Source organism: Rattus norvegicus, chromosome 6 (assembly GCF_036323735.1).
Source record: "Rattus norvegicus strain BN/NHsdMcwi chromosome 6, GRCr8, whole genome shotgun sequence".
Classification (NCBI taxonomy): Eukaryota; Metazoa; Chordata; class Mammalia; order Rodentia; family Muridae; genus Rattus; species Rattus norvegicus.
The window spans coordinates 126,522,232-126,534,950 of NC_086024.1; the positions used below are offsets into that span (position 1 = coordinate 126,522,232).

Below are 12,719 nucleotides of genomic sequence, written 5' to 3' on the forward strand. Positions count from 1 at the left end.
TCTGAGGCATAAATAACCCATAAGGAATTTTAGTAGATGGGGTAAGTTCCCCCTTAAATAAGGTAGAAAACAACAAAACACAGTAAAAACATACATTGTTTTTTCATGAGGGGTTATTTCCATATGTAAGCTATGAAAGTTCCTCTGAATGAAGAACAAAAAATACAATAGTTAGAGAAGGAAAGTCTATGTGAAAGAGGCAGCATGATCAAAGTTCAGATGCTGGAAACTAGCTAAATTAAGAGTTCACAAAAGGAAAACCCATTCAGAGCCTGTCCCACATGTGGCCCATACATATACAGCCACCCAATTAGACAAGATGGATGAAGCAAGGAAGCGCAGGCCGACAGAAACCGGATGTAGATCTCTCCTGAGAGACACAGCCAGAATACAGCAAATACATAGTCGAATGCCAGCAGCAAACCACTGAACTGAGAACGGGACCCCCATTGAAGGAATCAGAGAAAGGACTGGAAGAGCTTGAAGGGGCTCGAGACCCCATATGAACAATGATGCCAAGCAACCAGAGCTTCCAGGGTCTAAGCCACTACCCAAAGACTATACATGGACTGACCCTGGGCTCCAACCTCATAGGTAGCAATGAATAGCCTAGTAAGATCACCCTTGGTCCTGCTAAGACTGAACCCCCAGCGAACGTGGTTGTTGGGGGGAGGGCGGTAATGGGGGGAGGATGGGGAGGGGAACACCCATAAAGAAGGGGAGGGGGAGGGATTAGGGGGATGTTGGCCCGGAAACCGGGAAAGGGAACAACATTTGAAAGGTAAATAAGAAATACTCAAGTTAATAAAGAAAAAAAGGAAAAAAAAAAAGAGTTCACAAAAGGCAAAATTGTCAGAAGGGCATGTGACTAAAAGTCACATGAAAGTAGACTAATTGGGTAGTAGAGGTCACATAAAAATGGGAGATGAGACAGACAACTGAGTTCTTTTAAAATCACTTTGTTATCTGACATCTCTTAAGACAATGCTGAGCTTTCTAATGAAGCTGTAAGCTAGGTGACTCCATGGATAGATGAGAGAGAGATAAAGAAACATGTTAGGTGTCTCTGAACTAATCCACATAGCATATTGTTGTATGCAACTGAGCAAACAGATTCATTCCATTCTTCTGCATACCAATTTGCAGTTGCTATTTGAATTGAAATGTTTATTATACCAAGATATTAAGGATGTTTGCAAAACCTGGGAAGTAAACAGTATGCCAACTCATTAAAAAAGAAAGAGATGAAATGAAAGAAAGGGAGAAAGAAGAAATATTGTTAAAATAATAGCATTGTGTAAAATTAAATCAGTGCCAAACAGTGATATTTTGACATGGTGTGTAACTTTTTGTGATATGTATATGTGTATGTGTGTGTGTGTACATATGTGTCTATGTGTGTTTAATATATACTAAGTGATATAGCTTATAAATGAATAATATCCTTCCTGTTGTGAATTTTAATTATCTCCAGCTGGCTTCCCAGTATCATTTTGGTTCCTTTTTCCTTTTACAAGTAAGTAAGAGTCAAGTAAATCCTACACAATACAAAAGAAAATGATTTTTGCATAGTGCTTCAGTTGTTGTTATTGGGTCCTAATTGCTTTTCTCTCCAAGAATGCCTATTAACACAGTAGTGTTTGCATTTAGGTTTTCACATAAAAATTTCAAGGACACAATGAATATACATGTTTATATTAAGTATAAGTTCAGCTGAAAAATGCTTAAGTGATTAAAACATTAAAAAATCTTCATCTATTAATACTTTCCTACCTAAAAGTTCTTTAAAAAGAAATTTTCTTTGTATAGACTTATCTAAGATCTCTAGAAGTCTGGGAAATCAAGAAAGCATATCTTTTCTGCAAATTTCATATTATACCTATGCTTAAAATTAATAGATCATTACAACAGAATTAAACAAATGACATGTATTAAATTTAGGAATTAAAAGTAGCAAAACAATAAAAACAGTGAAAAATAAAATTCTAGTTTTTTAAAAATAAAGCCTGTGATGTGTTGGTACAGGTTAATCAGTACTGACAAATGTCTTATTTGGGTATAAGATGTTGATAATCCAGGAGGCTGTGCCTATACTGAGAATGAAAGAGTACATGTAGGAAAATTCTGGGCCTACTTTAAAAAGTGCAATTTGTTAAACTTAACTGAAAGAAAGTGGAAGGCTCAATGATCAAAACATTATCACTATCGAAAAGGATGGTTTCTCCTAAAAGAACATGTGAGTACTGACCAATACTCCATTTTTCACAAGTCTAAAGATATTATTTCAAAATTCACAGTGGAAAAGAATTCTGGTCAATACCATTAGTACCCTAAAATCTAGGCAATAGCTACATAATGGTTCAATGTAGATTCTAATGTGATAACTAGACTATAAAGAACTAGAATTTAAAAGGTTATTCCTACATTATAACATGTTATTTCTCTGGCCTAAAATGTGTGGGAGAGAGAGAGAGAGGGAGGGAGGGAGGGAGAGAGGGAGGGAGGGAGGGGGGAAGGAGGGAGGGAGAGGGCAGGCAGGCTGATCAGGAACATAGATCCATTGTTTACTTACTGGCAAAAATAAACTATAAGATTAGAAACTGTTGCTTGCTTCTTCCTAAAATTGTTTTGTTTCAGCCACACTTTTATGCCCATCCAAGCAGAAATACTCTGCCTATGTTAAATTCTAATATGTACCAGAATTAAACCTACAGTAGAAATATATTTGCATTCTATATATTGTTACCTGATATGATTATTTAAAATGGTAAAATACTTTATCACTGTGGATTATGGAACAAATAATTTACATCAAAAATTGAAACAAAGAACTAATGATTATAAAATACTAAATTTGCTATTTAAGCTAATTTAATTTTGCTAAATTAAGTTGTCCCAAATGTAAGATATTTTGTCTTAATTCTAAAAAAAAAAAAAAAAGGTTAAAAATGAGGACGATAGTTGATCATCCTGAGTGAACTAACCCAATCACAGAAAGACATACATGGTATGCACTCATTGATAAGTGGCTATTAGCCCAAATGCTTGAATTACCCTAGATCGCTAGAACAAACGAAACTCAAGACGGATGATCAAAATGTGAATGCTTCACTCCTTCTTTAAATGAGGAAAAAGAATACCCTTGGCAGGGAAGGGAGAGGCAAAGATTAAAACAGAGACTGAAGGAACACCCATTCAGAGCCTGTCCCACATTTGGCCCATACATATACAGCCACCCAATTGGACTAGATGAAGCAAAGAAGTGCAGACCGACAGGAGCCGGATGTAGATTGCTCCTGAGAGACACAGCCAGAATACAGCAAATACAGAGGCGAATGCCAGCAGCAAACCACTGAACTGAGAATAGGTCCCCTATTGAAGGAATCAGAGAAAGAACTGGAAGAGCTTGAAGGGGCTCGAGACCCCAAAAGTACAACAATGCCAAGCAACCAGAGCTTCCAGGGACTAAGCCACTACCTAAAGACTATACATGGACTGACCCTGGACTCTGACCCCATAGGTAGCAATTAATATACTAGTAAGAGCACCAGTGGAAGGGGAAGCCCTGGGTCCTGCTAAGACTGAACCCCCAGTGAACTAGTCTATGGGGGGAGGGCGGCAATGGTGGGAGGGTTGGGAGGGGAACACCCATAAGGAAGGGGAGGGGGGAGGGGGATGTTTGCCCGGAAACCGGGAAAGGGAATAACACTCGAAATGTATATAAGAAATACTCAAGTTAATAAAAAAAAAAAATGAGAACGAAAGCAAAATGTGTATATTTTGATCTTCAGTTTACCTTTATTTAATCTCTTTTAAGTTATTTATTTATTTATTTTGTGTGTGTGATGGCATACATGTTAATGACAGTGAACAATATGGACAAATTGGTTCTTTCCTTCCATCATGTTGCATTACAGGGATGGAACTCAAATTGTCAGTGTGCTGACAAGCTCCTTTACGCACCAGGCAATCCTGCTAGCTCCAAGCTTTGTTTACTCTTTAAAAAATCTAGATAATTCTCTAATTCTCCAGGAAATAAGCAGCTTATAAAATGACCATGCAATAGTTTACAGATAAAAAGAAGTAAGGCTATCAATTTTCCTCAAATATAGGAAAAAATTAATGGGATGTTTCTATTCATTTTTGATGTGAGAAGAATACATATAAAGATATAAACAGTGTAACCAAATCTAATTAATCATGTCTAGCACTGGAAAAGTAGTAAAGTCTTGTAAATATCTAATAGTACTTTTAAAAAGACTGATGTCTAGACTGATGTGATTTGAGTATCTTAAAAACAAAAGCAAAACAAATATAGAAATATCTATCTATGATTCATATTTTTATAGATTTTATAATCCATTACATTGACCTACTACTATTACCCTTTTATTTTATCATATTTTGGCACCATTTTAAAACATTTCATTCACTTTGTATACCTGGTAAAACTCATTGCAAGTTTTAGAAATTTGTTTCTTCTAAAAGATCATCAAGCTGTCTCTTCACTAAATTAATGTCCGAAGTTTTCAAGATGGATTTAACTTGTGCCACTTGATAACAACCTTTTCTGGATTTGTAACTGTCTCTTTCCATTGGTTCACTGCTTCAACGTTATTACTGTCTTCACTTATCCAGAGCTGTAAAGAAACACACAACCATTCAATTTGACAAATATTACTTAACGAGTATAAATAAGTATTCTTACTGTTGAGACATATGGACAAGTTTCGATAACATAACTTTAAATAAATATCAATCTACTTTTTCAACAGGTGCTTGATGATTTGACCTTTAAATGTTAAAATATTTAAGGTATTGAATCATTCTGGATTATGTGGCTCAATTCAAGCTAAGAAACTCTCTGAACCAAAAAGAGCCCAGGACTAGATAAGCTTAGTGAAGAATTCTATCATACCAATACTGTCCAAATTACTCCACAAAATTTAAACAGAAGGAGCATTACCCAATTCCTTCTATGAAGCCACAATCATGCTTATACATAAACCACACAAAGACCCAAGGAAAAAAAAAGAACTTCAGATAAATTTCCCTTATGAATATTGACACGAAAATACTCGATAGGACCCGGTGAGAGAGAGACCCAACCGCCTGGTCAGGTGGGCACTCCTGAGGCTGCAGAGCGGAAGAGACCACCAACACTGCTCACCCCTGCCCACATCCCTGGCCCAAGAGGAAACTGTATAAGGCCTCTGGGCTCCCGTGGGGGAGGGCCCAGGAGTGGCAGGACTTCTGCGCCTGAGACACCGCCGGAACCTGAAAGAAACAGACCGGATAAACAGTTCTCTGCACCCAAATCCCGTGGGAGGGAGAGCTAAACCTTCAGAGAGGCAGACAAGCCTGGGAAACCAGAAGAGACTGCTCCCTGCACACACATCTCGGACACCAGAGGAAAAAGCCAAAGACCATCTGGAACCCTGGTGCACTGAAGCTCCCGGAAGGGGCGGCACAGGTCTCCCTGGTTGCTGCCGCTGCAGAGAGCCCCTGGGCAGCACCCCACGAGCGAACCTGAGCCTCGGGACCACAGGTAAGACCAAATTTTCTGCTGCAAGAAAGCTGCCTGGTGAACTCAAGACACAGGCCCACAAGAACAGCTGAAGACCTGTAGAGAGGAAAAACTACACGCCGGAAAGCAGAACACACTGTCCCCATAACTGACTGAAAGAGAGGAAAACAGGTCTACAGCACTCCTGACACACAGGCTTATAGGTCAGTCTAGCCACTGTCAGAAATAGCAGAACAAAGTAACACTAGAGATAATCTGATGGCGAGAGGCAAGCGCAGGAACCCAAGCAACAGAAACCAAGACTGCATGCCATCATCGGAGCCCAATTCTCCCGCCAAAACAAACATGGAATATCCAAACACACCAGAAAAGCAAGATCTAGTTTCAAAATCATATTTGATCATGATGCTGGAGGACTTCAAGAAAGACATGAACACACTTAGGGAAACACAGGAAATCATTAATAAACAAGTAGAGGCCTACAGAGAGGAATGGCAAAAATCCCTGAAAGAATTCCAGGAAAACACAATCAAACAGATGAAGGAATTAAAAATGGAAATAGAAGCAATCAAGAAAGAACACATGGAAACAACCCTGGATATAGAAAACCAAAAGAAGAGACAAGGAGCTGTAGATACAAGCTTCACCAACAGAATACAAGAGATGGAAGAGAGAATCTCAGGAGCAGAAGATTCCATAGAAATCATTGACTCAACTGTCAAAGATAATGTAAAGCGGAAAAAGCTACTGGTCCAAAACATACAGGAAATCCAGGACTCAATGAGAAGATCAAACCTAAGGATAATAGGTATAGAAGAGAGTGAAGACTCCCAGCTCAAAGGACCAGTAAATATCTTCAACAAAATCATAGAAGAAAACTTCCCTAACCTAAAAAAAGAGATACCCATAGGCATACAAGAAGCCTACAGAACTCCAAATAGATTGGACCAGAAAAGAAACACCTCCCGTCACATAATTGTCAAAACACCAAACGCACAAAATAAAGAAAGAATATTAAAAGCAGTAAGGGAAAAAGGTCAAGTAACATATAAAGGGAGACCTATCAGAATCACACCAGACTTCTCGCCAGAAACTATGAAGGCCAGAAGATCCTGGACTGATGTCATACAGACCCTAAGAGAACACAAATGCCAGCCCAGGTTACTGTATCCAGCAAAACTCTCAATTAACATTGATGGAGAAACCAAGATATTCCATGACAAAACCAAATTTACACAATATCTTTCTACAAATCCAGCACTACAAAGGATAATAAATGGTAAAGCCCAACATAAGGAGGCAAGCTATACCCTAGAAGAAGCAAGAAACTAATCGTCTTGGCAACAAAACAAAGAGAATGAAAGCACACAAACATAACCTCACATCCAAATATGAATATAAAGGGAAACAATAATCACTATTCCTTAATATCTCTCAATATCAATGGCCTCAACTCCCCAATAAAAAGACATAGATTAACAAACTGGATACGCAACGAGGACCCTGCATTCTGCTGCCTACAGGAAACACACCTCAGAGACAAAGACAGACACTACCTCAGAGTGAAAGGCTGGAAAACAACTTTCCAAGCAAATGGTCAGAAGAAGCAAGCTGGAGTAGCCATTCTAATATCAAATAAAATCAATTTCCAACTAAAAGTCATCAAAAAAGATAAGGAAGGACACTTCATATTCATCAAAGGAAAAATCCACCAAGATGAACTCTCAATCCTAAATATCTATGCCCCAAATACAAGGGCACCTACATACGTAAAAGAAACCTTACTAAAGCTCAAAACACACATTGCACCTCACACAATAATAGTGGGAGATTTCAACACCCCACTCTCATCAATGGACAGATCATGGAAACAGAAATTAAACAGTGATGTCGACAGACTAAGAGAAGTCATGAGCCAAATGGACTTAACGGATATTTATAGAACATTCTATCCTAAAGCAAAAGGATATACCTTCTTCTCAGCTCCTCATGGTTCTTTCTCCAAAATTGACCATATAATTGGTCAAAAAACGGGCCTCAACAGGTACAGAAAGATAGAAATAATCCCATGCGTGCTATCGGACCACCACGGCCTAAAACTGGTCTTCAATAACAATAAGGGAAGAATGCCCACATATACGTGGAAATTGAACAATGCTCTACTCAATGATAACCTGGTCAAGGAAGAAATAAAGAAAGAAATTAAAAACTTTTTAGAATTTAATGAAAATGAAGATACAACATACTCAAACTTATGGGACACAATGAAAGCTGTGCTAAGAGGAAAACTCATAGCGCTGAGTGCCTGCAGAAAGAAACAGGAAAGAGCATATGTCAGCAGCTTGACAGCACACCTAAAAGCTCTAGAACAAAAAGAAGCAAATACACCCAGGAGGAGTAGAAGGCAGGAAATAATCAAACTCAGAGCTGAAATCAACCAAGTAGAAACAAAAAGGACCATAGAAAGAATCAACAGGACCAAAAGTTGGTTCTTTGAGAAAATCAACAAGATAGATAAACCCTTAGCCAGACTAACGAGAGGACACAGAGAGTGCGTCCAAATTAACAAAATCAGAAATGAAAAGGGAGACATAACTACAGATTCAGAGGAAATTCAAAAAATCATCAGATCTTACTATAAAAACCTATATTCAACAAAATTTGAAAATCTTCAGGAAATGGACTATTTCCTAGACAGATACCAGGTATCAAAGTTAAATCAGGAACAGATAAACCAGTTAAACAACCCCATAACTCCTAAGGAAATAGAAGCAGTCATTAAAGGTCTCCCAACCAAAAAGAGCCCAGGTCCAGATGGGTTTAGTGCAGAATTCTATCAAACCTTCATAGAAGACCTCATACCAATATTATCCAAACTATTCCACAAAATTGAAACAGATGGAGCCCTACCGAATTCCTTCTAAGAATCTACAATTACTCTTATACCTAAACCACACAAAGACACAACAAAGAAAGAGAACTTCAGACCAATTTCCCTTATGAATATCGACGCAAAAATACTCAATAAAATTCTGGCAAACCGAATTCAAGAGCACATCAAAACAATCATCCACCATGATCAAGTAGGCTTCATCCCAGGCATGCAGGGATGGTTTAATATACGGAAAACCATCAACGTGATCCATCATATAAACAAACTGAAAGAACAGAACCACATGATCATTTCATTAGATGCTGAGAAAGCATTTGACAAAATTCAACACCCCTTCATGATAAAAGTCCTGGAAAGAATAGGAATTCAAGGCCCATACCTAAACATAGTAAAAGCCATATACAGCAAACCAGTTGCTAACATTAAACTAAATGGAGAGAAACTTGAAGCAATCCCACTAAAATCAGGGACTAGACAAGGCTGCCCACTCTCTCCCTACTTATTCAATATAGTTCTTGAAGTTCTAGCCAGAGCAATCAGACAACAAAAGGAGATCAAAGGGATACAGATCGGAAAAGAAGAGGTCAAAATATCACTATTTGCAGATGATATGATAGTATCTTTAAGTGATCCCAAAAGTTCCACCAGAGAACTACTAAAGCTGATAAACAACTTCAGCAAAGTGGCTGGGTATAAAATTAACTCAAATAAATCAGTTGCCTTCCTCTATACAAAAGAGAAACAAGCCGAGAAAGAAATTAGGGAAACGACACCCTTCATAATAGACCCAAATAATATAAAGTACCTCGGTGTGACTTTAACCAAGCAAGTAAAAGATCTGTACAATAAGAACTTCAAGACACTGAAGAAAGAAATTGAAGAAGACCTCAGAAGATGGAAAGATCTCCCATGCTCATGGATTGGCAGGATTAATATAGTAAAAATGGCCATTTTACCAAAAGCAATCTACAGATTCAATGCAATCCCCATCAAAATACCAATCCAATTCTTCAAAGAGTTAGACAGAACAATTTGCAAATTCATCTGGAATAACAAAAAACCCAGGATAGCTAAAGCTATCCTCAACAATAAAAGGACTTCAGGGGGAATCACTATCCCTGAACTCAAGCAGTATTACAGAGCAATAGTGATAAAAACTGCATGGTATTGGTACAGAGACAGACAGATAGACCAATGGAATAGAATTGAAGACCCAGAAATGAACCCACACACCTATGGTCACTTGATTTTTGACAAAGGAGCCAAAACCATCCAATGGAAAAAAGATAGCATTTTCAGCAAATGGTGCTGGTTCAACTGGAGGGCAACATGTAGAAGAATGCAGATCGATCCATGCTTATCACCCTGTACAAAGCTTAAGTCGAAGTGGATCAAGGACCTCCACATCAAACCAGACACACTCAAACTAATAGAAGAAAAACTAGGGAAGCATCTGGAACACATGGGCACTGGAAAAAATTTCCTGAACAAAACACCAATGGCTTATGCTCTAAGATCAAGAATTGACAAATGGGATCTCATAAAACTGCAAAGCTTCTGTAAGGCAAAGGACACTGTGGTTAGGACAAAACGGCAACCAACAGATTGGGAAAAGATCTTTACCAACCCTACAACAGATAGAGGCCTTATATCCAAAATATACAAAGAACTCAAGAAGTTAGACCGCAGGGAAACAAATAACCCTATTAAAAAATGGGGTTCAGAGCTAAACAAAGAATTCACAGCTGAGGAATGCCGAATGGCTGAGAAACACCTAAAGAAATGTTCAACATCTCTAGTCATAAGGGAAATGCAAATCAAAACAACCCTGAGATTTCACCTCACACCAGTGCGATTGGCTAAGGTCAAAAACTCAGGTGACAGCAGATGCTGGCGAGGTTGTGGAGAAAGAGGAACACTCCTCCATTGTTGGTGGGATTGCAGACTGGTAAAACCATTCTGGAAATCAGTCTGGAGGTTCCTCAGAAAATTGGACATTGAACTGCCTGAGGATCCAGCTATACCTCTCTTGGGCATATACCCAAAAGATGCCTCAACATATAAAAGAGACACGTGCTCCACTATGTTCATCGCAGCCTTATTTATAATAGCCAGAAAATGGAAAGAACCCAGATGCCCTTCAACAGAGGAATGGATACAGAAAATGTGGTACATCTACACAATGGAATACTACTCAGCTATCAAAAACAACGAGTTTATGAAATTCGTAGGCAAATGGTTGGAACTGGAAAATATCATCCTGAGTGAACTAACCCAATCACAGAAAGACATACATGGTATGCACTCATTGATAAGTGGCTATTAGCCCAAATGCTTGAATTACCCTAGATCCCTAGAACAAACGAAACTCAAGACGGATGATCAAAATGTGAATGCTTCACTCCTGCTTTAAATGAGGAAAAAGAATACCCTTGGCAGGGAAGGGAGAGGCAAAGATTAAAACAGAGACTGAAGGAACACCCATTCAGAGCCTGTCCCACATTTGGCCCATACATATACAGCCACCCAATTGGACTAGATGGATGAAGCAAAGAAGTGCAGACCGACAGGAGCCGGATGTAGATCGCTCCTGAGAGACACAGCCAGAATACAGCAAATACAGAGGCAAATGCCAGCAGCAAACCACTGAACTGAGAATAGGTCCCCTATTGAAGGAATCAGAGAAAGAACTGGAAGAGCTTGAAGGGGCTCGAGACCCCAAAAGTACAACAATGCCAAGCAACCAGAGCTTCCAGGGACTAAGCCACTACCTAAAGACTATACATGGACTGACCCTGGACTCTGACCCCATAGGTAGCAATGAATATCCTAGTAAGAGCACCAGTGGAAGGGGAAGCCCTGGGTCCTGCTAAGACTGAACCCCCAGTGAACTAGTCTATGGGGGGAGGGCGGCAATGGTGGGAGGGTTGGGAGGGGAACACCCATAAGGAAGGGGAGGGGGGAGGGGGATGTTTGCCCGGAAACCGGGAAAGGGAATAACACTCGAAATGTATATAAGAAATACTCAAGTTAATAAAAAAAAAAAAAAATACTCGATAAAATTCTCGCAAACTGAATCCAACAACACATCCAAAGGATCATACATCATGATCAAGTAGGCTTTATCCCAGGGATGCAGGGATGGTTCAATACACAGAAATCCATCAACACAATCTACAATATAAACAAACTCAAAAAAAAAAACCCATACATGATCATCTGATTAGATGCTGAGAAAGCATTTGACAAAATTCAACACCCCTTCATGATAAAATCCTGGAAAGATTCAAAGCCCATACATAAACATAGTAAAAGCCATATATAGTAAACCAGTAACTAACATTAAAAGAAATGGAGAGAAACTTGAAGCAATCCCACTAAAATGAGGGACTAGACAAGGCTGCACACTCCCTCCCTACTTATTCAATATAGTTCTTGAAGTTCTAGTCAGAGCAATCAGACAACATTTGCAGATGATATGATGGTATATTTAAGTAACTCCAAAAGTTCCACCAGAGAATTACTAAGCCTGATAAACAACTTCAGCAAAGAAGCTGGATATAAAATTAACTCAAAAAATCAGTAGCCTTCCTTTACTCAAAGGATAAACAGGCTGAAAAAGAAATTAGGAAAATGACACCATTCACAATATTCCCAAATAACATAAAAATACCTTGGTGTGACTCTAACCAAGCAAGTGAAATATCTGTATGACAATAACTTCAAGCCTCTGAAAAAGGAAATTGAAGATCTCAGAAAATGGAAAGATCTCCCATGCTCATGGATTGACAGGATTAATATAGTAAAAATGGCCATTTTACCAAAAGCCATCTACAGATTCAGTACAATCCCCATCAAAATTCCAACCCAATTCTTCATAGAGTTAGACAGAACAATTTACAAATTCATCTGGAATAACAAAAAACCGAGGATAGATAAAACTATCCTCAACAATAAAAAGACTTCCGGGGGAATCACTATCCCTGAACTCAAGCAGTATTACAGAGCAATAGTTATAAAAACTACATGGTATTGGTACAGAGACTGACAGGTAGACCAGTGGAATAGAATTGAAGACCCAGAAATGAACCCACACACCTATGGTCACTTGATTTTTGACAAAGGAGCCAAAACCATCCAATGGAAAAAAGATAGCATTTTCAGCAAATGGAGCTGGTTCAACTGGAGGTCAGCATGTAGAAGAATGCAGATCGATCCATGCTTATCACCCTGTACAAAGCTTAAGTCCAAGTGGATCAAGGACCTTCACATCAAACCAGATACACTCAAATTACCAGA

The 12,719-nt window shown here is 38.7% G+C and overlaps 2 protein-coding genes across 10 annotated transcripts in view; both read right to left on the bottom strand.

Moving 5' to 3' along the window:
* Nucleotides 1-4,583, bottom strand: part of Catsperb (cation channel sperm associated auxiliary subunit beta) — a 378,659-nt gene extending 374,076 nt beyond the window's left edge. The window contains exon 1 of the mRNA XM_063262696.1: nt 4,443-4,583. The gene's annotated coding sequence lies outside the window, so the exon portion shown is untranslated. The remainder of the gene's footprint in view (nt 1-4,442) is intronic.
* Tc2n (tandem C2 domains, nuclear) overlaps nt 3,775-12,719 on the bottom strand; it is a 96,158-nt gene continuing 87,213 nt past the window's right edge. For all 9 annotated transcript variants that reach the window (XM_039112744.2, XM_063262331.1, XM_039112750.2 and 6 more), the window contains one exon: nt 3,775-4,640. In XM_039112744.2, coding sequence (XP_038968672.1) covers nt 4,530-4,640 — 111 coding nt within the window. In that variant the 3' untranslated portion in view covers nt 3,775-4,529. The remainder of the gene's footprint in view (nt 4,641-12,719) is intronic.